The following is a 26074-nucleotide window of genomic DNA, read 5'->3' as shown; positions in this document are numbered from 1 at the left end:
CCCTCCGTTTGCAAGATCTGAGCAAGGCTGTTAAGAACAAGATGCTTTGGAGATTATTAAGGCATAGGGTCACCAAGTCTCAAATGATTTGATGGCACATCCAAAACACTTGTAACCATTATGCATATATACTACATGTGTTTGTATAACCCCCCCTTTTGTAGCCATTAAATCTGGTGACCATCACTGCTGCTTGTGGTAGACAATGCCATAAACTATGGGTTGTGTAAAAAAGAGCTTCCTTCTTTCTGTTCTGAAATTACTGCCTATCAATTACTATTGCCCAACCAAGAGCCAGCTTGGTGTAGTGGTTAAGAGTGCAGACTTCTAATCTAGTGAGCCGGGTTTGATTCTGCACTCCCCCACATGCAGCCAGCTGGGTGACCTTGGGCTCGCTACAGCACTGATAAAGCAGTTCTGACTGAGCAGGAATATCAGAGCTTTCTCAGCCTCATGTACCTCATGTCAGTTGTGGGGAAAGGAAAGTGAAGGTGATTGTAAGCCACTTTGAGACACCTTCTGGTAGAGAAAAGTGGCATATAAGAACCAACTCTTCTTCTTCTATTCACTTATCAAAGTTACTAATACAAGTATTATAGTGATGATCAGAGCTATAGAGAGGCTATAGCTTTCATACTAGCAGCTTCTGACTTCTCCCTTCCTGATAATTCATTGCAGTGACCTCAGGGCTCTGAGCCACTTGCCCTGAGGAAAATATAGTATTCTTCCAATGAAATTTGCCCTGGGAGAACAGCTGTTTGTGTGTTTGTTTGTTTATTTATATACCACCCTCCCCGGGGGCTCAGGGTGGTTTACATAATAACATAAGAACAATACATGGAACAGTCTATAAAACATTTGATAAACGTGCAATAATATCTGATAATTGTACACATATAACAGTATAGGAGCCTCTTGTGGCGCAGAGTGGTAAGGCAGCGATATGCTGTCTGAATCTGTCTGCCCATGAGGTTGGGAGTTCAATCCCAGCAGCTGGCTCAAGGTTGACTCAGCCTTCCATCCTTCCGAGGTCGGTAAAATGAGTACCCAGCTTGCTGGGGGGTAAACGGTGATGACTGGGGAAGGCACTGGCAAACCACCCCGTATTGAGTCTGCCAAGAAAACGCTAGAGGGCGTCACCCCAAGGGTCAGACATGACTCGGTGCTTGCACAGGGGATACCTTTACCTTTTAACAGTATAGTAGTTTTGTTGCTGGCACTAACTGACTGGTTTGGATTCTCTATGTACATCATTCCCTTCTTTCCCATCACATGATCCAGTTCTGCTATTCAGTCTCGATCTGCAGCTGCTTGGTTGTTGCAGGCTGACTGTGGTTGGAGCTGAGTGCTTTTGGAAAGGAAGGAGGACCTTCCTGTATACCCTTTTCCATTTTCACTAATACGGGATCATTCAGAGATGATGAGACAGCGGAGGTGGAAGGCTGTCAGTGTTGTTGGGTCCTCCTTCCTTGTAGATAGCACAAAAATACTCTGGGACACCAGAAGAGAATGAAGTCAGTGTGCTCTCTGCCACATTCCTCTGCCTGTTCCTTTGCTCATCCACAACTGTTGTTTCCCCCCCATGATATGTATTGGAAAAGGATCATACCTGGAGGCACCGGAATTGCTCCCTGTCTTAACACTTGGTATATTTGCACACAATGTAGAGAACACCTAACCTCACAATGTAGCTATATCCCAGGCTTTGTCTTTGAGAGAGTTCTACATGCTGTGCTACCCTGTTTATAGTAGAGTGTGAGAGGGTTTTTTCCTTCTTCTCTTCTGTACTTGCATCCTGATATCTTGAGAGTGCTCGAATCCCAGCGCTCTGGGCTGTTTCCTGCAAGCTAACTCTGTAAGTGGGACACATGGCTGAAGTGCAACTATGAGTTGTGCCTGAGCAGATCGTCTCTTCTGTGCCCTTTAGAACAGCTTTGCAAGGAGATGCTAGTGAAAACAGCGCAAAAAAAAAGTGGTGTGTGTGCATGCATATGTGCAAGTACATGGAGAGGTGGTGTCATGTTGCAGCACAATGCAAAGGATGGAAGTGATTTGGCAAGTCTGTCCAGGGTCTGCCGATTGGTTCTGACATCCAAAACCTTTGGAAGTTCAGGAAGGGCCCCAACAAAGCTAGAGGGCTTTGAAGCTCATATGGAAAATACCAGCCTTGGGACTCTGCTGGGAGCAATCCATCTAACATAGATCAGCCCAGAGCTTGGAGCTGGTCTCAACCATACACCTACGCTTAAGGCTGTGCCCCAGCTGGAAAGCCCTGAAACAGACAAGAAATAAATAACAAGAAGAAAGGAGAGCTGGGTTTCTCTTTGGAAAGGCCTTATAGTTTTGTGCATAGGCCTTGCAGCATGGTCATGGATCCTTCCTCCATTCTCTCTGTACATGACTTATATGCAGTGACTCCCTGGTTTGGTGCTTGAATGTTTTCCCCTATGTGTAAACTGAAGTATGGACTACATCTTGTCTGATTCATAGTTACTATTATGGTATCTAGTCAGCTTTGTATAAGAGCCCTCCTTCCCCTAGCCATATATTGCTTTATGGACTGTCAGGGTGCAAGTAAATGTCTGTGGCTTAGTCCAGAATATTTTAGAGCCAGGCCACATGGTTGTGATTTGATGGCTGATGTCATTTTGTACAACTGGTAGCTGTTTGAAAGAAAAGAAAAACATTATGGGATTGCTTGTGCCTCCTCTTGCTTGCCTGAGCCTCATTCCCGGAAACTGGACCCCACTATTACCAGACTCCTTGGTAAAATAATGGAATGGTATGTGCGTATGTAGAGAACTTTGCTGAGTGTCCTGAATATTACATGTTTGTGGCTACAGATGAGCTCCGGCTGTTCAGTGCAGAAAGATGGGTAAAGCAAAGCACAGACACAGCAGTCAAAAGAGAGTCTGACTGATGGCATCTCCTGGATTTGGGGTGCTTATGGCAAAGCAGTCACAGTGTAGTCCTAAGCAGGGTTACATCTTTCTGTTGAAGGCTTAGAAGGGTATAAATCAGCTTAGGAATTGCATTGTCATTGTAGCCTGGGACTGGTATGGAGCCCTTCTGCTTTGTCTGGAAAGATGAAATCCTTTGATGTAGCTTGTGGGAGAAGGGAGGCTGATGCTATCTGCTACGATTCTCCTTGGCATCCTCCCAACAGAGGAGATTCCAGTACTTGAATCAGGTGAGTCCCACTTGTCCCAGCCTGGCCTCAGCAAGATATCAGCAGTCCCATTAGCCCCAGACACCAACATACTTTGTCTAGGCAATTACTAGCCTTGCCTTCACATGAATAACCCAGCGTTAATTAACCATACAGTTACAACACTTCATTTCTTGAGAGGAGATTGTGATGTAATGGACAGAATGTTGGGTAAACTGTGATTTAAATCACCACATAGTAAGTGATCACGGGGTGATCTTGGGTCAGTCAACATCTCCTAGCCTAACTTACAAGGTGTTGCTTATCAAATAGACGAAAGATGCATACATCAGTTTGGCCAGGATGAAACTGAATAGGGTGACAGTTCCCATTGGAACCAAAAGGATAAGAGGCAGTTCTGTCTGACCATTGCAGACCCTCGAGACCAGAACCAGAATGCCCCAAAGTTATATACCCCAAAGCGGGAGCAACAGCTCTTTCAGGGTCAAAAATGCAGCTGAAAGAGGGTGCCGTGTCAGCTGCTGAATATTGTATTTAAGGCTATAAGGCACAGGTAATTTCTTTAATCAATAAAATGCTTACAAGCCCCTAATGATTATTGCTGGCTAGGCTGAAATCCAGCAGGGAATTGCTGACCAAAGCCTGGGGAGTGTATGTTACTCAACTTAGCTCCTCGAAAAAGAAAAAGGGACACGGAATTCTGGCAAAGCAGATATTCAGACTGACTTTCTAACTGGGGTTAAGAGGGAAGCAAGATGGCAGTTCGGTGTACATGGAGCCAGCATCCACTCCTGCTGTATAGTCGAGGCCAGGAACGCGATCCCACCCCACAAATGGAAATGTTGGCTTATGAAGTTAATTATTTTTCTATTCAATTAAACAGAAGTGAAATGGAGGAAAGGAGCCCAGATCAGTTACAGATGCCTAAAGAGCATAGTTCTTATTCTTGCCTGCTTCAATTTTGTCTGCTAGAAAAATATGATTCTATACCCCCGTTTGGTTTGCCAAAGATTATTAGAGTTAATGACTAGAAGAAAGCAGTGCCACTGAGCTTGGATAGAGCTACTTCTGTTAAGCGTTCTACTGCCCCTCAGAGCATGTGGCCACCAAATAGCACTGCCAACTTCTAGATGCAGCCTGAATATCTCCCCAAATTACGACTGGTCTGCACAGAGATCAGTTCCCCAGGAAAAAAACAGCTGGTCTAGAGTAGCGATCCCCGACCTGTGGGCTGCTGACCACATGTGGTCCTTTGACTAATTGGAGGTGGGCCCCGAGGGACGCCTTCTCCCCCCACCCCCGGCCCTATACTTCATTCCCCCCGGCCCTTTACAACAGTGGTCCCCAACCTTTATTAGGCTGGGGACCGGCAGGGCATTGGGCCGCGCCCGCAGGGTCCGTGCCCGCGCGGGCCACGCCAACGCGTCGGGCCGCGCCCGCGAGCTGCGCCCGGCCGTGCCCGCGGGCCGCGCCCGCGGATTGGGCCGTGCCCACGAGCCGCGCCCGGCTGTGCCCGCACCCGTGGATCGGGCCGCATCTGCGGGCCGCGCGGGCGCGGCCTGGCCCTGATTCCCTCTCCCCGCCCTCCCGCAGTAAGTAGCTTCCCGGGCCGCAACCTTGCGGCCTGGGAAGTTTTTTACTGCGGGGGGGGGGCGGGGAGAGGGAGCCGCGGCCCGGCGCCATGGCCTTTGCGGCCCGGCGCCGGGCCGCGGCCTGCAGGTTGGGGACCACTGCTTTACAACACACTTTGGGTGTCATTGTCTCCCATCACTCCCAGATGGGACTATCTCGTTGCAGAGAAACAAGCCCAGGGTTCCCATTGATTTGTCATTGTCATGAGTTAAAATAGTGAATATTTTCATGAGTGAAAATAAAATGTTCTTTATGTTCATTGTTGTGGCGTGTCTGTATCTTATTTTGAAGGGATGTTTAAACATTACCATAGCGATCAGAGAGCGTTAGGGTAGTGGTTGAGAGTAGAGGAGTAAACTACCCCCCCACACCGGGCCTCAGTAAAAGGCATTGAGTGGTCCTTGGTGAGTGGTCCCTGGCGTTGAGTGGTCCCCGGTGATAAAAAGGTTGGGGACCACTGCTCTAGAGGGCAAAGTCTATGGTATCATAACCTGCTGAAGTCATTCCCCTTCCCAAACCCCACCCTTCTCAGGCTGCATCTCCAAAACACTGGAAATTTCCCAACCCGGAGCGGGATACCCTACTGTGCCAAACAGCATCATAAGAAGGATAGCTGCTTGCTAGGAGGTAAACAAGAAAGACAAGAGTTGGTTTGTTGAAGCTAATATACACTGGTTAGTTTAAACCATGGTTTGTGCAACAAATTCTGGTTAATCTGCCAGATGCAAGTAAGCATTACACAAAACAGATTAGTTTTTTTCCTCTGGTAGATTAATCAGAATCAGTTGCACAAACCATACTTTAATTTAAAAAAAAAACTGTTTATCAGGACATCTTTAGTGTTATGCCAGATAATCCAAGCTTTGCAATACCAGACTTCTTAAATTCATATAATAGTAATAATTTATTTTTATAGCCTGCCCTTCCTGGTTGGCTCGAGGCAGGTAACAACAGGCTCGTACATACAATGGAAGCTGCTTCCTCAAATCTGTGGGATTTGGTTTGCTAATTTCTTAGAGCTTGGTGCATATAAGATCTTTCTGTATCTTGTTCCACACTGCTAGGAATTATCTGAATTCCCTCAACAAGGATGTGGCTTTCCCACAAATTTGGGTGCTGCTGCTAGCACTTAAAACGGTGCACAATAGTTTCAGTCTCCCATTATGGTCAAAGAGTGAAATGTAGTTTCGGCTTTGACTTTGTAAACTGTTTCAGGACGGAAAAGAGATCCACCTTGGTTCTCAGTTTTCTGATTCAGCTGCAGTAGTTTGGGAGTTAAACCCATGGTTTAGATGTTTTGCAGTAGATTCTACATGGGCCTGTATGCTTTATGATTTGTTACACTACCTGGTAGATTAACAGAAAGAGCTGGGAGACTTAACAACTTCAAACTGTGATTCTAAAGCTGGCTGGTGCAGCAAAGTTACTCTCTGCTTGTTCTGCAATATGCAGCTTGCCCTTAGGGGAAGTGGCCTCTTTGTCCTAAATCAAACGCAGCAGCCAGCCACCTCTAATCCTAGACCTGCATGAACCCTAAGCCAACGGTCTGAAACAGCTTCTTTTGGTTATTTGAATGTGATTGGTTCCTTCCTCAGCCAACTGCAAGAGACACCAAGTAAACCCAAGTTTTAGCAGCATGATCCCATATGCTTCCTTCCCCCTCCCCTAATTCTCCTAACCACAGGCAGACACATACCAAGAAGCTCTCCGGCAAATTAGTTTGCTCTCCGCCCCTCTCCTTGTCTCTGTCTCCAACTCCATTCTTCCTGCTCTGCAGCAATTTTTGAATGAAAATAAAATACCATTAACCCTTTTGTTTCCCAGACTGCGTGTTATTCTCTAGTTTTTAATTCAGACTTTTTTTCATCATGTGAAAAAGAATGCTACTGTGCAAAAATGAAATATGTAAACAAAGCTTAGAGGATACCGGAATGCCAGAACTAAGACAAAGTTCCCATTTGATAATTAATTATTTAGGATTTCAGTTGTGGTAGGATTTAGGATTTATTTAGGTTTTCTATTGTAGCAAATACATTATAAGCAGTTCTACTGAGCTGACTCCTTCCCCACACTCTTATGAATATCAGTAGCTGTGAAGGGTTTATTTGGGGTAGAGCTGCTAACTCTTTCTACCTAGTTCTAGGATGTGATGTCCAGTAGGTGCAAGCATTCACTAGTGATATGATAACACCTACTTCCATGTCCTGAAAATCTTAATCTGCATGTTCTTGTATATCAAGCTGCTGTTTCATGCACAGGGATCATGTAGAAAGTGCCACACTTCTAGCTCAAGCCCTTTTGAGCCTTCCTTGGGTAGCAGGGAATTGTCAGTTTCACAAAACCAAAACACTTGGGGGACAATCCCCTCATGACAATCCCCAGCATCCAGTAAGGAAAACATTCTTTAGAATCTAAATTAAAGCAAAATGAGAGGAAATGGTTTAGGAGGCATCTTCCCAATATATGTGCCCCCTGCCTGGTTTTGAAGCTGAATTTTAGTGAGCGAAAGGTTTTACCCTCTTCCTGTATAGGGGGGGGGGTGACTCTGGAATTACTCTGGAATTACTCCACTGAGCAGGACTTTCTGCATATGCTGCCATGCAAACAGGCATGACCAACAACCTGTGTGTAGATGTAGTTTATGGTATGGCCTGCCTGATAAGGTCAGGAAGGCTCCCACTCTCTGGTATTGCACAAAACTGTGCAAAACTGATTTATTCAAGGGGGGATTTTAACACAGGTAATAAAGGTTTTTTTTTTTAAATCATGGATTCAGGAAGAAGTCTTTAACAGAGAGAGAGATGGTAGGCTATACTCTCTGGGACATCTGTTCTGTTGCTGTGATTATGTATTTTCTGCATATTTAATATGCCATTCTAATACTCAAGCTTTGTTTAAGCCTGTTGGTCTAGATTTTTACTTGGTTTTAATTTGGGAAATCTTAATCCTATTACATTGCTTACTGGATGTCACACCGTGTTGGCTGCAGTGACCCAGACTGTGTAACCTGCCTTGAGTCTCAGTGAGAAAGGTGGACTACACATTAATAAATACAGAGATCAGTTGTCCGGAAGAAAATGGAAGCTTCTAGGATAGGCTCTATGACATCACATCCCTGCTGAGCCCCCTTCTCCAATCTCTGCCCACCCAAGTTTTACCTCCAGATCTTCAGACCTGAGTCTTTGTTCATTCTATCTCATGCCAGGAGCTCTTTCTCCCCAATGGTTCTGCCCAGGACTGGACAGTCTCTCAGTTGGTTCCTTACAGAGGAAGATGTCTGAACAGAGTTTGCATCCTGTTTGCACACAACATGAATTGAACAAAATGGGGAAGGGAGCAAAAATGTTTGTGTCGTAATCTCACGAATACTATGAAGGACTAAGACTAGCCCTTTTTTCTTGCTTCTTATGCGTACAACTCAGACCACTAGGGAGGAGCAGAGAACAGGGGTAGTGTATGCAGGAGTAAAGGGAGAGAAAAGAACCAAGGGGAAAAAATGAAGTTGAACTGGAAAAGAGAATGGCAGAGAAAGATGCAATGATTACTGAGCTTGGGAGGGCTGGAAGAAGGTGAAGTGACATGAGTGATTCTTCCATTGCTACCTTCAAGGAGGGTTGTCAAAAGGAGTTCCAAGGCTTGGAGGTAGTGCGCTCAGACCTTGCGTGGACCACTCACCATGTCATCTACAACTGAAAGATTACACATTCTTCCTTAAGGTGGTTTCCCTGGCCCTCTTTCAGAAACACTTTTTCTAACTGAAATAAAGGAGAAGATGGACCCATGAATTCCAAGCACAATTCAAACTGAGGCGTAGTTCTGAGGTTGAGAAGGCAGGTAATCAAAATGAGACTCAGATTTGATTTTATGGAAATCTGATTTGGTGTTTAACAGTGCTCTGGAAGGAAGCATGGAACATGTCTGTATCAGAGCTTTATTCTAAAGGTTTCTGTTTATCGGGACTTGGATACTGCTGCTGTGTGTGGACCCTAAAGAGAACAGGTGCCTGCCTCCAAGATGCCATGTTCTGCTAGCAGCTGTCACTCCACTTGCTTGGCAGAAGCAGAACTGTATAAATCTGCCCCGCTTTCCTTCTGCCTGACACCAGACACTCTATTTTCTATGCCAGTTTCTGTAGAGAAAATAACAGATCTCTAAGGGTGCTTCCTTCTCTTCAGAATCCCTAAATTGGTCCTTGGTTTCTGCATCTGGCTATAGAGATTTAGTTGGAAGGCTTTTGCAGCCAGGCAACCTTCCAGGTAAGTGGTCTACCCCTTTATGTGCTCCCCATTTGTCTCCTGAGGGAGTGTCAGTGTGGCATAAGAATAGGATCTGGGAGACCCAGGTTTGAACCCCCTTGCCATGGAACCAGTCTGGGTGATCTTGGGCCAATCCAGCCTAAGCTACTTCAGAGGATTCTTGCGAGGATAAAATGAAAGAGGAAAGAGTGATGTTCTAAGTTGTTGTTGTTGTTATGTGCGAAGTCGTGTCCGACCCATCGCGACCCCATGGACAATGATCCTCCAGGCCTTCCTGTCCTCTACCATTCCCTGGAGTCCTTTTAAGTTTGCACCTACTGCTTCAGTGACTCCATCCATCCACCTCATTCTCTGTCGTCCCCTTCTTCTTTTGCCCTCGATCACTCCCAGCATTAGGCTCTTCTCCAGGGAGTCCTTCCTTCTCATGAGGTGGCCAAAGTATTTGAGTTTCATCTTCAGGATCTGGCCTTCTAAAGAGCAGTCCGGCCTTATCTCCTCTAGGACTGACCGGTTTGTTCGCCTTGCAGTCCAAGGGACTCGCAAGAGTCTTCTCCAGCACCAGAGTTCAAAAGCCTCAATTCTTTGACGCTCGGCCTTCCTTATGGTCCAACTTTCGCAGCCATACATTGCAACTGGGAATACCATAGCCTTGACTAAACGCACTTTTGTTGGTAGGGTGATGTCTCTGCTTTTTAGGATGCTGTCTAGATTTGCCATAGCTTTCCTCCCTAGGAGCAAGCGTCTTTTAATTTCTTTGCTGCAGTCCCCATCTGCAGTGATCTTGGAGCCGAGGAAAATAAAATCTGTCACTATCTCCATTTCTTCCCCATCTATTTGCCAGGAATTGAGAGGGCCGGCTGCCATGATCTTTGTTTTCTTGATGTTGAGTTTCAAGCCAACTTTTGCACTCTCCTCCTTCACCCGCATCAACAGGCTCTTTAGTTCCTCTTCACTTTCTGCCATTAGAGTGGTATCATCTGCATATCTGAGGTTGTTGATATTTCTCCCTGCAATCTTGATCCCAATTTGTGACTCCTCTAATCCCGCCTTTCTCATGATGTGCTCCGCATACAAGTTAAATAGGCAAGGCGACAGTATACAGCCTTGCCGAACTCCTTTCTCAATTTTGAACCAATCCGTGATTCCATGTTCAGTTCTCACTGTTGCTTCTTGACCTGCATATAAATTTCTCAAGAGCTCTGGTATTCCCATCTCTTTAAGAACTTGCCACAATTTGTTGTGCTCCACACAATCAAAGGCTTTAGCATAGTCAATGAAGCAGAAGTAGACGTTCTTCTGGAACTCCCTAGCTTTTTCCATGATCCAGCGTATGTTGGCAATTTGATCTCTAGTTCCTCTACCTCTTCGAAATCCTGCCTGTACTTCTGGAAGTTCTCGGTCCACATATTGCTGGAGCCTAGCTTGTAGGATTTTGAGCATAACTTTGCTAGCATGAGAAATGAGTGCAATGGTGCGGTAGTTTGAACATTCTTTGGCATTGCCCTTCTTTGGGATTGGAATGTAAACTGACCTTTTCCAATCCTGTGGCCATTGCTGAGTTTTCCAAATTTGCTGGCATATTGAGTGTAGCACTTTTACTGCATCGTCCTTTAAGATTTTGAATAGTTCAACTGGAATGCTGTCACCACCACTAGCTTTATTGTTGCTCAGACTTCCTAAGGCCCATTTGACTTCACATTCCAGGATGTCTGGCTCCAGGTCAGTAACTACCCCACTGTGGTCATCAGGGATGTTAAGCTCGCTCTTGTATAGTTCTTCTGTATAATTTTGCCACCTTTGCTTAATCTCTTCTGCTTCTGTGAGGTCCCTACCATTTTGGTCCCTTATCATACCCATATTTGCATGAAACATTCTAAGTTAGAGGGGGCCAAAGTGTGACTCTACAGATGTCTGTTGAATACAGTTACCATGAGCCCCCTGCAAGGGTTCATGGTCATTGTAGTCCATAGACACCTGGAAAGTCACAGTTTGGCCACCCCTGTTGTAAGCCACTTTGGACCCCAGTATGGAGAAAAGCAGTGGATAAATATCTAAACAAATATACTGAAGCCACTTGGAAGTATACTGTGATTGTATATTCTTTAATATAATTAAACTGTGTGCCTCTTAATATAAGTTAACTTAATATAATTTTTCTTCAGGATTCTGAAGACAGTACTATTCATCATAGCATTTGATTTTGCCTACCAGCAGTTTTAAATTATTGATTTTAATGAGTCGGTTATGAGGTGGGTTTTTTTTTTTTAGTATTTTATTGTAATTTGTTATGTACATTGTAAGCATCCTTGAGTGCTTATCAGGAACAAAGGTGGCTAATATATGTTTTAAATTAAAAGTACTGTATTATGTTCTATTCTATTCAAATCAAGATGGCTAAAGACTGATAAAAGATCTTATTTGTTTTAGTTTTTCAGCACTAATCTGCACGTTATATTTCCTCAGGGGGGTCTGGCTTCTTTGTGGCCTGTACTCCGGGCTCTCTAAACTGTAAAGTAATTTACCTTGTGGATCTTTCACAGTGTACATTTCCTCACAATTTGCTGTGTCCAGTAGAAATTGGTAGCAATCACTGATGGTGACATGGATGCAGTGAGCTACAGCCACAACATGGAAGCTTGCACATAACTGGTGTTATGAGTCTATTAATATCCAGTGTTGCAGGGATTCTGATCTGCTTTAACAATTATGGGTGCATAGGTGGAACTAGGGAGTGTTAATTCTGCTTGATTCATGAGTCAGGAATGAAAAGGTGCCTGGGGGCAATAAAACCTGAGCTTTCAGGTAGCTTAGACTACCAAGTCATCAAGGAAGTTACTGAAATGTGGAAGAGGGGGCAGGAGTATATGGAGATTTGCCTTTATGAAAATCAAGTACTCTGGATATTGTTCTCAATTCTGATTGTTTTAGATGTGCAGAATTTCTCCCTTGCCCCTTCTCTTGCAACTTGAACAGGCAAAGCGTGGCCACTAGTTCTTCAGAAGGAGGAGAGAACGGGAGATTCTGAACTATGGTGTTTTACGCTTAAGTCTAGCCTTGAGGAAACCTGCAGTTGGAATGTTTGCTTGTGTTTTCTTCTGAGACTAACATTCATGGAATTTGGAATTCATGTTGCTGGACACCAGTACAACATTTATACCGCAGATTGAACTCAGTTGGAAACTTTCCATATGCTGGCAGGCACACATGTTAGCAGCACATTGAGCATTTCATAGAGGAATGGCAGAGCATGTTTTAATAGAGTTGTTCTCTCTATTTTTGCAAATGGGAGGGCTGGCAGTGCAGGGGTAGCAACTTCAGAAGTCTGGACTAGGTTACTCGTCAGTCAGATATGATTTAAGTGTGTCTTTCGGTAACTCCAACAACTGCTGGCCAGAGAACTGAAGAAAGGAGGGAAACCATAAGCTTCAAGCCAGCTGATTTACAAGGCAAGGAGTGGGCTCAAGGAAGGGGTGGAGAAGATGGCTAGCTGATTTACAAGGCAGGCGACGTGCTCAGGGGAGAAGTAGAATGGAGCAGCACACAGGAAAAGGGAATAATTGATGTGCCTTTTAATCACACCGTGCATGGGGATTCCTTTGGAGTGAGCTGTGGCTTTTCTGTGATGCCGTTCTCCTGGGTCCATCAGCTCAGTGCTGCTTAATCACATTGGTTAGTATCTTGGATGTTCTTTGCTCAAAAGTGACGGGCAATTCTGTGCAGTAGGAATTCTTTCCAGAATCTAGGAACAGTGGCTACCCAATGATGGGCTGACAGCCTGATCATCCACAGCACATACAGAGCTTCCCAGAAAATAGGACCAGCATAACCTCTTCATGTGTACAGCTTCTGTAGCTTATGGTAGCAGTCAGTTTCCATATACATATGCACATTTAAGACATGTATAAGACATGCATATATTAGTGTGACTGCCCCATGTGTGCCTAATGCTCATGCTCTCTCTCTCACACACACAGGGTTAATAATAAATAAGGAATCAGAGGCAGTGCTTGCTGATTTATTGTTTTCCTATGCACAAGAATAAACGAGAGGTAGGCTCATTGACAAGGGAGTTGAGGAAAATGCCTGCCAAGGCAAGGGAAAGCTTGAGAAAGGAATTACTTATTTTCAAGTCCGTAGGGACAAGTTCTTTCAGCTTTGCTAATATTATGTTTAACCCTGTACCTGCTGAAGAGGAGGAACAAATGACTTTCAGATGGTGTTGCAAGCTTTCATGCTTCTTTATTAAATAGCAGAGATAAAGCAACCCATTGGCTAGGGAATAATGCTCTTTTGTACTCCCTCATGTATGTGAGGGAATATAGGGAGGGGGGTATCAGTGCACATTGCATAATATACACATTTTTGGCTCAACACCCAGCCTTCTCAATAAGGCAGTCTCATTGCCAGATATGGTAGATGACAGCACCCTGTGCATGTATTAGAACCTCACCCCATAACCAGCAGTGGGAGACCAATGGACTCTGTAATGTTTGCCAGCCATTGGACTGCTTCACACCAGTCCATGCTAAAAAGAAAAGATAATATTTCACCATTCTATTTAATACTGAAATCCATTGGTCAATTGCTCCACCACAACAGCTTCGCTCATCTGAGCAGGGCCTTCTGCAGGTGCCAGCCAGCAAATGGGCAAAATCAACAACTGTGTGTAAATGTGCCTTGTCCCTTGTGACCCCCCACCTTATGGAAATACTGCCTGAAGAGGTCTGGAAGGCTTCCCCACTCCTGGTTTTCTGCAAGCTGTGCAAAACTGAATTATTCAAGAGGGTTTTTCTATGCAGGCAATAGGGTAGCACTGTACAAAATGATTCACAAAATCACTTGGATAAATTAAGGACTGTGGTCTACACCAGGGCTAGTCAACCTGTGGTCCTCCAGATGTCCATGGACTACAATTCCCATGAGCCCCATGCCAGCAGTTGCTGGCAGGGGCTCATGGAAATTGTAGTCCATGAACATCTGGAGGACCACAGGTTGACTACCCCTGGTCTAGGTAAAGGTAAAGGTATCCCCTGTGCAAGCACCGAGTCATGTCTGACCCTTGGGGTGACGCCCTCCAGCGTTTTCATGGCAGACTCAATATGGGGTGGTTTGCCAGTGCCTTCCCCAGTCATTACCGCTTACCCCCCAGCAAGCTGGGTTCTCATTTTACTGACCTCGGAATGATGGAAGGCTGAGTCGACCTTGAGCCGGCTGCTGGGATCGAACTCCCAACCTCATGGGCAGACAGCTCCAGACAGCATATCGCTGCCTTACCACTCTGCGCCACAAGAGGCTCTTTTAAGTAGAATCCTCTTATGCCATTATTGCATCATTTAATATGTCATGTTAATACATTACTTAGATTTTGCAGCAGCCCTTTTTGTGTATTCCTGGTTGTTTGTACAACATTGCATTGTTTATCAAAAGTCCCATCCTGTTGATTGTATTGACTCACTCTATGAGTCCAAGCCAAACAGGTGGACTATAAATAATGTAAATAAATAAAAATATGAGCCTAGTAGTAGTCCAGTAAAACATATGTGCATAATTTATTATTCCTTCCCCACTACGCCAGTTTGGTGTAGTAGTGAGGAGTGCAGACTTCTAATCTGGCATGCCGGGTTCGATTCTGCGCTCCCCCACATGCAACCAGCTGGGTGACCTTGGGCTCGCCATGGCACTGATAAAATTGTTCTGACCGGGCAGCGATATCAGGGCTCTCTCAGCCTCACCCACCCCACAGGGTGTCTGTTGTGGTGAGAGGAATGGGAAGGTGACTGTAAGCTGCTTTGAGCCTCCTTCGGGTAGGGAAGAGCAGCATATAAGAACCAACTCTTCTTCTTCTTTTCACTTGGCAAAATAGGAAGCTTGAAACTGGTTTAATTATTTAATTTTTATTTATTTATTTATTTTAAGTCCTAATATTTGATGTTTAATTCTTTATGTATTCTAGCACCCTGAGCCTTTGAGGAAGGACTAGGTATAAATGCATAAATAAATAAATAAGGTAAGAGATCCTCTACATTTAGGAAGGTCTTCAGGTATGTAGTAAAAATTGATTCTGTAAATTAATCCCCTCCTCAAGTATTCTGCTGACAATTGAGCATGATCGTCACCTTCAGAGTTTTGAGAGCTGCTGAGAACAGTTTTTTCCAGACAAGGAAATGGGCAGATGAGGAAATGGATCTCTTACAACCCTTTTCTAATAGTTCCTTTTGTCATTTCAGATTCAGTACTGTAATTGTTCAACATACACTTACAGCTTTAGATTTGCTGGACTGAACACTCCAGAAACTAACAGTCATTGTTTTGGACTGCTATTATGGACTACAGTTGCTACTGTCTTGAGACCATGGTGGGAAAAGTTCACAGATTTTGCTGAATTAAATAGTTTGAGGGAAACCATTTTAAAGGTTGCTAGTTTTTTGTTTGTTTTTTAAAGTTAAACACATTTGAAGATAAGCCTGATTCGGTTCATGTTAAAATTGCCTGGGGACTTTTATGTGACTTGAATAACAATGAAACTGGCCCTCGGTTGTCTTGGTGGTAGTTATTATATACTGATTAGCTATTAGAGATGTACTCAGGAATCATCTTCATTTAGGTGACGTCTCCTTAAGTAGCAATATTTCTTTCTGTCTCTCATTCATTTGTGCATCTCTGGTACCGAATTAAAAATCCATATCCATTTACTACCCTTGGAAAAGGTGAGACTAGGCATAACCTCACCAACTTCTAAACATAGTGGCCGGTGGGGGGTGGGCTTTGAGTAGGGTGGACAAACCATCATGTCAACCTGAATTATACCCAGTAACGTCATGTGAAAGCGGTAGTTTTGATATTTTCATTTCCTTTTGTCTGTGGTTCTTTCTTGCTCAGTGTTTCCTGAGCGGGTCTGTGCTTGAACTTGCCTCTCTGAGACCTTATTTGTGGCTGAGTCAGGCATGCCTGATTACAACCGCCGAAGTGCTGCAGTGGCAGTATGAGAGAATTCTACCAGGCTCCTCTGACTTAGCAGCTGAAGCTTAAATGGTTTACAGCTTTTGAGAACTGTTTGTACAAGCATTGTGGCAAAGTCAGTGGAAGATGATCAGGTTGTCATTCATAGAGGGCCTGTACTTAACCTTGGGAGGCACTACTGCAGATGTGTTCCCACCAGAGACTTTTCAGAATTCCTAACTGTGCTAGGTGCAGGAATTGTCAAGTTTTACATTTTTTTAGTAAGGCCATCTTTCGCATCTTCTTCCAGCTTCCATTTTTCTGACAGAGGACTGAGGAAAATGGAGTATATGTTGTGCAGAGTTAAAATAAGCATGGGAACTTTAATTTGAAACCAGCAATGATGGAGAACACGGTGTGGGATCAGCCTTAAAAGTGTAGACCTTTGCTAAAACAGAACACTTGGAATCAATTAGGCTTTTGGCTGACCATTTGTTGTTGGTTTTGTAGCCTTTGTTGGTTAAATGCTCTATAAAGTTGGTTAGGATACTGAACTCTGCCCAGTAGGACTTGTGACTGAATGGAAAATTGAGGGCCATTCCGCACAACTGGTAATGTAGGTAAATCTGAGTGCTATTGAAAAGCGCTGCAATCAATAGCGGCAGGTCTCCATAACGGCCACAGCCGTTTTTCTCGGAAAAAAGGCTCTCCCACTAGCGCTGTTCTCGTAACGCACAAGTTTCCGGTCTCGCTGAAATTGCAACAAAGGAGGCGATATTTTTCCGTGCTTCCTCCCGCCCGTGGCTGTCAATCAAACAGAACAGCCAATTAACTGTTGTGTTCGTGCTTCCCTTTAAAAACTGTTTTTTAAAAACCTGAAAACACCTGTAGCAACACATATTTGTTCATTTGATATAGCAGAAAGATCTTTTTTGCTGGCATAGGAGCTGGTGCTTAATCGTTTACACGCTCTTAAAGTTAAAAAATAAATTCCCCCCCACCTCTGGCCGAAATTAAGGGCAGTGTCGAAAAGGGGGCTGTATTGCGCTTGGAAACTTTACAGACAATTGCTCGTGGAGGGATTTCAGCTGAAGAAGCATCGCTTATTCGTTGCTTTTCCCAGTTTAAGGGGGGGAAATGGCGATCGCGACGTGGGAAGCTCGGGCACAAGGAATTAGGGAGGGACATGCTTGCTACCGCTATATTGAGAATGCACATGTCTTTTTCGGATGTGTTGCAGATTGTTCTCAAGAGTCTAGCGTTTATTTTGGGGGGGGGGGTTCCGAAAAGCACTACAAGGAAGCGATTTTTGTGGGAGTGTTGCAGATTGTGTACGAAGTTGTGCATAACGTTAAAAAAATAGTGTTACACAATGGTAAGACTTCAGCAACATTAACGCTGTGTGGAATGGCTCTGGAAATGGTTGTCATTACTTGTTACCATGTGTCATCAGGAAGATACATGCTGTGAATATGGCCCAGTTTCAAATCCTTACTGAAATAGAAGACAATAAGGTGGAAAATCCTCCTTCCATCGCCTCCCATTTTCTAAGAGCCATTTGTTTAGATGCCACACCCAGTTTAAGGAACACCCCAAATCTGATTAGACACTTGCACAATAGCAATAAGGGATCTTCAACAAAGAAGTGAGGTGTCACTGGAAGCCTGGAATTTGAGAAGGTGAATAAAAATGAAATGAAGGTTATTGAAGGGAGCAATTTGGAAAGCTCTGCTGGGGCATCAGAAGATGTAAGCAATCAAAGGAATAGTAACCATGCATTGTAAAACCAATTTAAAAGCCCGTCTGAAGGACCCAGGACCTCCAAGCATCCAGACAGAGTACAACCAGAGCAAACTAAAGAAAGAGAGCAAGGAGGTAAGACTTAGCTAGGTGTATTAATTATTTCCCTTATTTGTATTTCACCTTCTCCCCTCTAGCTGGGACCCAAAGTGGCTTATGTTGTTTGCTACTCATCCTTTTATCCTTGCAACTGCTCTGTTTGGTAGGTTAGTCTGATTCTGTGTGAAGGCCCGAGGTCACCCAGCAACCTTCCATTGCAAAGTGGAGTTTCGATTGTGGATCTTTCAGTTCCTAGTCCAGCGTTCTTACCACTGTATCATTCTGGCTCTATAAAACCGGCCAAGCTGGTTCAATTATCTGAGCAGCCAGTAATACAAAGGGGTAAAAGTGGGACTGCATCTCCACATAGTCCAAAACAGAAAACGAAACAAGAGCAGGGGAACCTGCAGCCACACATGAGAGTGAAACCAGCAGAAGTGCGCACAAGAGGAACGGCTAGGTTTTAGAGAACTATGATATGGGGGAAAGCCAATCCTGAAACAAAAGGTTCTTTTCTTATAGGGCTTGGGAAGAGGGAGCAGGCAGGGTGGTGATGAGTTATGCCACCAGACTGGATGAAGAGGAGGAGTGAGTGGTTCAGGATTTGAAGAAAATTTCCAAACAAGGTAAAAATGGGGAGATGGGTATCCAGGAGGAGGGACAGTAACATGGTATATATCTAATCAGGTCTCAGAAGCTAAGGGGTGGGGGTGGGGGTGGGGGTGGGGGTGGGGGTGGGGGTGGGGGTGGGGGTGGGGGTGGGGGTGAGAGACCACCAGAGAATACTCTGCTGAGGAAGGCAATGGCAAACCATCTCTGGTTCTCACTTCCTCTGAGAACCCTTTTCTACAGTTTACATAAGTCAGTTGTAACTTGAGGGCATTCACATATGTACAACAGTATTTCTTTGGTCTGATCAGTTCAGCTTCGTTGTGTAATCCACAATGGGCTCATCCAGTGTGGGGCAAACTTTTTAGAGTAGAATGCCAGTAGAAAGAAGGTTCTATTTTTGACCCCTACTAAAGCAACAGGTGTATTTTGTGGCTAAAGGCAACTTGTAATCAGTAATTTGAATCTTATTTTGACTGAGCAACGCTGGATAGAAGGTATTGTGCAGGCAGAATGAGAAGGACAGTGAATCCTATGAACATTTGTCCTGCTTTGGTTGTGGTGAGCTGGGGATATAACTCGCTTTTTCACAGGGCACCCAGCAGTGGGGAACAACATTTTAAAGGTCCACCTGATTTGGCTTGGGGCTACAACATGGAAGGGGGGGGGAGAACCAGTTCAGTGTAGTGATTAAGAGGATGACCTGTAATCTAGAGAGCTGGGTCTGATGCCCTACTTTTCCACATGCAGCCAGCTGGGTGACCTTAGACCAGTCACAGTCCTGTTCTCACAGAGCAGTTCTGCCAGAGGTCTCCTAGCCTCACCTACCTCACTTACCTCACAGGGTGCCTGTTTTGGGGAGAGGAAAGGAAAGTGGTTGCAAGCTGCTTTGAGACTCTTTCAGGTAGCGAAAAGTGGCATATAAAAACTGATTTGTCTTCTTCTCCCCCATCCTGCCATATGCCATTTTCCCACACCAAAGAGGCCCCAGGAATTATGTGGTAGGTTTTGGAGCTGCATGTGTATCCAAACTTAATTTGTTGCAAAATATAACTATCACAGATTTTGGGTTCTCCTGGAACAGTTGCTACATTGGGACCTTCTGTGATGCAGCTGCTGTATTCATAGAAAATGGGAGAGAAGGACAGACAAACACCCCAGTGGAGAAACTGTACAGAACTGCAGGACATCTAAATGTCATCAGTAATCTGACAATAACTCTCGAATACCACATGGAGTATAGATCCATACAAAATACACTGTCTTAACTGGTAATGGAGTAACATTGACAGGTGAATCAGGAGGAACCCAGACAGCAAGTTTCCCAGTAGCTGGGTGTTAATATTGAAAGGGGAACTATGTCAAAAAATAAATGCTTCACTTGCAGGTCTGTTTGTATAGTTTCCACAATAGGATTAGCATGTGTGTGTGTGTGTGCAGCTGTGTGACTTCCAGGTGCTATGAAGTACTTATTCAGCACAACTAATAATTTACAAACCTCTTCGCCTAGAACCACCTTTAATTTGTAGAACACCCAATAAACCTAATACCAGTGATATTTGTCTCATTGGCATATGACTAAGGAATATTAGGCCTTAGATTCTTATAGTCCCTTCAGCATTCTGTTTGCACTATAACTCTTTTGAACATTGATACAGGGAATGAAATGCCTGCACCCATTTGGTGCTTCAGTGTTTCATGTTCAAATGCCCTTGAGCCCATTTTCAAAGGGGAAAGGAAAATCTGTCTTTGGAAGAAACACATTGGCATAAGAGTTGACATGTGCATTCTGCTTGTTACAATTCAAGACTGTCACATCCATTGTCAAGGGGGGGGGGAATGCAAAGGAGGCCATAATGTGACATTTTGTCTTTCTAACGGTGACACTTTCTGCAGATGCCAGGGTAGAGGGTTGGAATTTTTCTAGCAGGGTTCACTGGGCTGATGGAGAAGCGCAGGCAGCAAAAAGCCTGCTGCACCATCCAAAAAGGTCAAGAATAGTACTAGATGACATCTAAAATAATAAAAAAAAGGGGGGGGGGGCAGGACCTGGAAGCTGCAGCTTCATTCCTTTGAGCACTTTTTGCCCATGGAAGAGCTTGGTGGCCTTCAGTTTGAAAGGTTTGGTTTTTCTGCTGAGTCCTGAGGGAGAGTCCCCGAGGAACCTGGATGCTGAGCACCCATCCCTATTCCGGCTAATGTGTTTCCCCAGCGGGCTTCCCACTCTGGCAGCAGGATCATGTCCTGCTTGCCACTCTGCACACGGACTGATGCCTCATGTAGCCAGGGAGCAAAGTGGCTGCCTGGTGAACAGAACAAAGACATTTTGCTTGCCCGTTGCCAGGATGAAGGCTTCTCTGCAGGCACTGGAGCCCAGCACAGCACTGAGGTGCGGCGGGCTGCGGCAGTCCCCACCCCTGACGAATGGTTGGTCGGGGGGACCTTTTTCTGGGGCACCGGGCAAGTGTGTGGCAGCTCCAGCGGCAAGGAGGAATGAATCGGCAAGGCAAAGCCAAACAGCCCTTTGTCTGCCGTACCTGCAGTGAGTGTTAAAGAGGCAGCTCCGCGAGGCGGAGGGGACAAGAGTCAGCGCTGGGTGGAAATGGTGCGCTGCAGCTTTAAGCGCGGCTGACAGGAGCCGTCTGCTGGAGGCGGGGGAGGCGAGCGAGAGGGCGAAGGAGGGACGGAGGGAAGGCTCTCGCTTCTCCTCCTCCTCCTCCCTCCCGGCTTCATGTGGCCGCTGTCGGCGAAGCGGAGCGACTAGCCGCGGGCAGCTGGGGCTCCGGACTCGCTCAGGCTGCGAAGCGTGCTCGGGGCGGAGAGAGACGGCTCGAGAAAATGCTCCATGCGCCGTTGCAGAGGTCGGGCAGGGCGCTCCGCACCGTGCATTTCGCCAGACCCAGCAGGTAAGGACGGAGCGAGCCTCGGGCCAGGCACTCAGCCAGGGCTGCGGCCAGAGCTCCCCGTCCCGCGGTCGGTCTGCGGAGGGCGGCATGCCCATGCCCATGCCGGAGCCAGCCGCGTGGTCGCCTGTCAGGAGTCCCTGAGCTGCGGAGCCCTCGCGGACGCCGGTCCGCACACGAGGCCGGCGCTCTGCTGCGGGGTCCGAAGCGGAAACAATGCGAGGGAGCAGCCCTTGCGGAATGCCCGCGGGGCAGCTGCGGAGGGCTCCCGCCGGTCCGGGCGCCACCCGAGCGGCTTCGGCCAGGGGGTGTGGTGGGGGTGTGGACTGTCCCTTCGCTATTGCCCACGCACCAGCCCGAGGTCTGGCTTGACCTACAAAGGGAATGGGGCTGCCTTGCCCCCTGGCCTCTACCGGGGCTTCAGAGCACCGGGACATTCAGCGCAGGAGAAAACGCACCGTTATTGTTCCCATCGGATTTTTTTTTTTTTTTTAAGAAAAGCATAGCCAGGCTTTGGTAGCGATCGCGCCCGCAGGGAAGGCTGGCACGGCAACGGCACGATCCAGGGTGCAGATGCTTGCGCCTGAGTCTGCCTCCCCGCCCCCCGGCCTGAATCCTGCGCTCCTTCTTGCGTTCCTCGTGGTATTAGCGAGGGCTGGTTGTTCCCCTGTGTCGTGCCGGGCACGTTTTCCTTCGAAATGCGCCTGGCGTTGCGGCGCTCTCCTCCTCGCTTCCCTCCCCGTCCTTTAAAGCCCTGCGAGCCACGGCCTTTCGGAGGGGCGGAGGCCACGCGGGAGAGGAGAGGTGGGGCTTGGCCGATTTGAATTTGCACGGGCAGCGTCTGGCGTGCGCTGGAGCCCAGCCTTGCGGCTCGGCCTCAACCGAGCATTGTTTGCCAGCCGCGAGGGCCCTGTCGTGTGGACGGGAAGGGACAGGCAGTGGTCGTGGCACCATTGCAGGGAGACTATTTGCAGGCCTCCGAGGAAATGCGGGAGAGAGGTGTGGGGAGGCATTTCGTCCCGCGAAGCTGCCGTGACTTGTGTGTGTGCGGGGGGCAAGAGGGGGGAGTATCGGAGTCCCTGGAACGCCCATTGGAGTGCCCAGTGATTTTGGATCTCACCTGGCACCATTCCTGATTTTAGACACCTCAACACTGATTATCTCAAAACAAATAAAAATCTTCAACAGACCTGTTTCCGTCTGACGCCACAGTCTTCCCAAGGGTGCCTTGTCAATGTAGTATCAACCAGTGGCTTCTTCTCAACATGAACCACCTGAAGAGGGAGAGCATCCAGTACCTCTGGTTTTATCTCCTTGGCTTGGCAAAATGCCGTTTTTAGGTAACATTTCTGAGTTGCTGGGTTTGCTTTCACCGGACAACGCAAAGGCAGCAACTACACTGTTCAGGACTGGCGTTCATCATGTGTTCCCCCCTCTCCCACATCCCTAAGATGATAAATATTCCAAACATCTATTAATAGGCTTTTTAAAAACAATGGGTTGTGCCATTACAAATGTCCACCTGGAAATAGCTGTTCCTGGTGGAAACCTTACATCCAGATGTTCAGTATTTTCCCAATTCAGCTGCATTCCCTTCTGAGCAGTAATGAAACTATATTCTACCTTGATTGGAGTCATCCTCCATTTGCCAAATAGTTAAAATCTAGTTCTTGCCAAAAGGAAATGGGAGCCTGAGAGAGGAAGGGGAAATTGGATACAAAGGGGGGAACTTTGACCCACGTTTCCTTTCAGAAGGAGTACCGATGTTCCCAGGCAGGTGGGATTTCTGGTGCCAATCTTGTGCATTTCAGATTCTGCATATTAATAATCCAGTAATGCTTCCCTGAGTTTTGGAAGAGAGATGAGTGCTTGAAATGTTGGGCTGAAGAACTCTTATTCATTACATTTGTTGCTGATGTCCAGAAATTTAGAGCAGTGCTATAACAGCATAACAGTAAACAAACAGCCGATTAAGAATTTGGACCTTGGGTTCTTCCTTCCAGCCACTGGCTGTGAGTTCACCATTTTTGCCTTGGACCTGTGTGTGTGTGTGTGTGTGAGATAATCAGGGCTGTAGAAATCTATGAAGGCACCGTGCCCTGTTTGCAGGGGTTTGCTATCACAAGGGAGACACTCATGGCTTGTGATGTCCATTAAATGGCTGAGCTCCAGCCGGATGCCGTACTAATTCTTTTATGGGACAATAGAGTACTCTTGAATGTTTGCCTGAATGTAAAGTCATTATCTCAGTGATACACAAACATACACACAGCCCAAAATGAAAAAGCAATCCTATCCTTCCTGGCATATTAAGATCAAGTAGCTATCTCCCGCGATACCTGGCCCCAGGTTTGATTTTATGATCATTCTGCATTCTGCCAGGACTGGACTTGAGTGATAAGCTGTTTCCCCTGGTGTAGTATATCTTGTTGTTTAGCACATGCTTCATGTGGCTTGCCAACATTCGATGTGCAGCTGAGCCTCTTTTCCAGGCTTCTCTCTTCCCAGTGCCCTGTGCATGCAGCCCTAACTCCTGCTGAAATCCTCTGCTGGTCCCTTAATGCTCTTCCATCACATGTTCTGCTCCTGACAGATGTCATAACCTACATACATATTTCTGTAAATGCTTTCCCTCCATGTCTAGGCAGGCTCACCTGACATGCCAGAGTCAATAGTGTGGTAGAGTAACCTGCTGGGCATGTCGAGGTCTGTCTTGTTCCTTAGAGGGAGGTGTGGGCACTTGAAAACAAGTTTGAGCCAGAGCAGGCTCTTTTGGTTTATCTTAACCCAACTCGATACATTTAGCATCCTTCTAACCTAGCCTTGGAAGTTTAGTTTATGCATAGTCCTGTCAGATTGTCTCTTACTATCATCATTATCATTACAATAAAGACTTCATGAAATTCTGGCTTCTAACATTCCAAGAATGATTCATGGGGGTGGGGGAGAATGCTTGCAGGAATGATTAAGTTATGACCACAGGACTATGCTAAATATTGTATATGATATCCAGTATTTAGAAGGTATGGCCATTGTCAAGAGATTTATTGCACAAACAAAAATAATAATGAGTTATTTTCAGCGAACATATTTAACAAAGGACCTACTCTGTGTGCATATCTTTTTGTTATTTTTTTGTTATTTGTGATTTTGGGGAAACATACCATCTGCCGAGGATCCAGAAAAACAGTAACTCTGGGCAAATGGTAGTTTCCACCTTTCTTTTAGAAAGCTGCTTTCACCTTTACCAGTTGGATGGAGTCAGAAATTCAGAAATTTATGGCATGGAAGTAAAGTGTGGGGAAATGTATCTATTTTCCCTTTCCAGTGGAGATTCAAAGCAGCTTCCAACAGCATTCTCCCCTACTTCATTTTATACTTACAACAGCACCCCTGTGAGGTAGGCTAGACTGAAAGAAAGTGGGGATTCAAACCTTGATTTCATAGGTCCTAGTTCAGTACTGCAACCACTATCATCTGCCTTGGAAACATGGAAGCTTTATGTAGTATCCCTGATCCTACACATTTCCAGATTAAGGGGGAAATGCTGCTCAAACCAATTACAAAAATAATCTGACTTGAATGGTAACAAAAGAAAGAAATTTTACTTAGCAAAAAGCAGTAGCAGATCTTACATGTCATATCCATGTTAGTACATTTAATTTATTGTGAATAGATCACCTTCAAAAAGATTAACTTTCTGCAGCTCTAGGCCCAGGGAAAAGTGGCCCTATATAAGAAAAGAACAGAAAGTCAATCAAGGGCCAGTTGCCAAGTGTACCTGACTGAGAGTATTGTATTAACCTTTTCCCTGCCAGATTCTTTTGCATACAGAGTTGCAATATCCAGCAGAATGCAGATTGCTGAATTTTTGTTAGGAAAACTTTTTTTAAAGTATTCTTTACTTTTACTAGTTGATTGGTACCATTCAATGCTTGTACCTTTTTCCAGTCTAGAATTACTGTGATGGAGGAGATGTATCCATAAGAGTTGCTTGAAGTGATTCACTGGACTGATATATTTTCTCCTGTGTGCATTGAATCCTAGAATCATAGAGTTGAAAGAGGCCATAAAGGCCATCTAGTCCAACCTCCTGCTCAGTGCAGGATCAGAATTTAAAATGACGCAGCATATTGCTTTATACTTACTCCCCCCCCCCCCATGTAATAAACTGACAACCGCTCCAGAGACTCTTGGCTCCTAACATTTTGAAGGAGGAGCCTCTCTTAAAGATGGAAATTCTCTTCTAAATTGCTCACTGAAACCTATATAATGGGTCTTAATCCTGTAGCTTCCTGAGCTTGTCTTTTTGATAGTCCCAGAAAAGAGGCCCCTAATCAGCTTCCTAAGGCTGCCTGACCTCCTTCTTACCGAGGCTCTCCCCCTCACCCCCAGTGATGTGTGTGTGTGCAGGAAAACCCAGCCAGAAAGATCAAAAGAAGCAGTAAAGCCATTTCCTCTTCAGTGTGTGGGGGAATTATAGCCACAGTGTTTTGCCTGGTACTCCAGTGCCCTCTGCAGTGAATTGGTTTGAGCTGGCTTTTTTAAAGATATGGAGGATTGGTCCTAGGGGAACTAGTTTGTGTCCAAAATATCTTAGATTTGCTTGATCTTACCTTGATCTTGCTTTGCAGGCCATAGCTATGAAGAGTGCTTAAGGTTGTGATGCTGAGCATCACAAAATGTGGGTTGTGTTGAAATCAGGAAGACTTAGGGCATTTCTGCAC

General features: G+C 45.5%; 1 protein-coding gene across 8 annotated transcripts in view; it reads left to right on the top strand.

Moving 5' to 3' along the window:
• The window catches only part of NAV1 (neuron navigator 1), a 313603-nt gene that overhangs the window by 218288 nt on the left and 69241 nt on the right, over positions 1 to 26074 (top strand). Inside the window, exon 1 of one of the 8 annotated variants that reach the window (XM_077335068.1) lies at positions 21112 to 21350. The exons of the other annotated variants lie outside the window; for them this stretch is intronic. Within the exon in view, the coding sequence (XP_077191183.1) occupies positions 21283 to 21350 (68 nt within the window). The 5' untranslated portion in view covers positions 21112 to 21282. Of the gene's footprint in view, positions 1 to 21111; positions 21351 to 26074 lie in introns of those variants that run through there. 8 annotated transcript variants of the gene reach the window in all.

Source organism: Paroedura picta, chromosome 4, assembly GCF_049243985.1.
Source record: "Paroedura picta isolate Pp20150507F chromosome 4, Ppicta_v3.0, whole genome shotgun sequence".
Classification (NCBI taxonomy): domain Eukaryota; kingdom Metazoa; phylum Chordata; class Lepidosauria; order Squamata; family Gekkonidae; genus Paroedura; species Paroedura picta.
The sequence above is the reverse complement of the archived record's forward strand: the minus strand, read 5'-3'. Positions and strand labels throughout refer to the sequence as shown.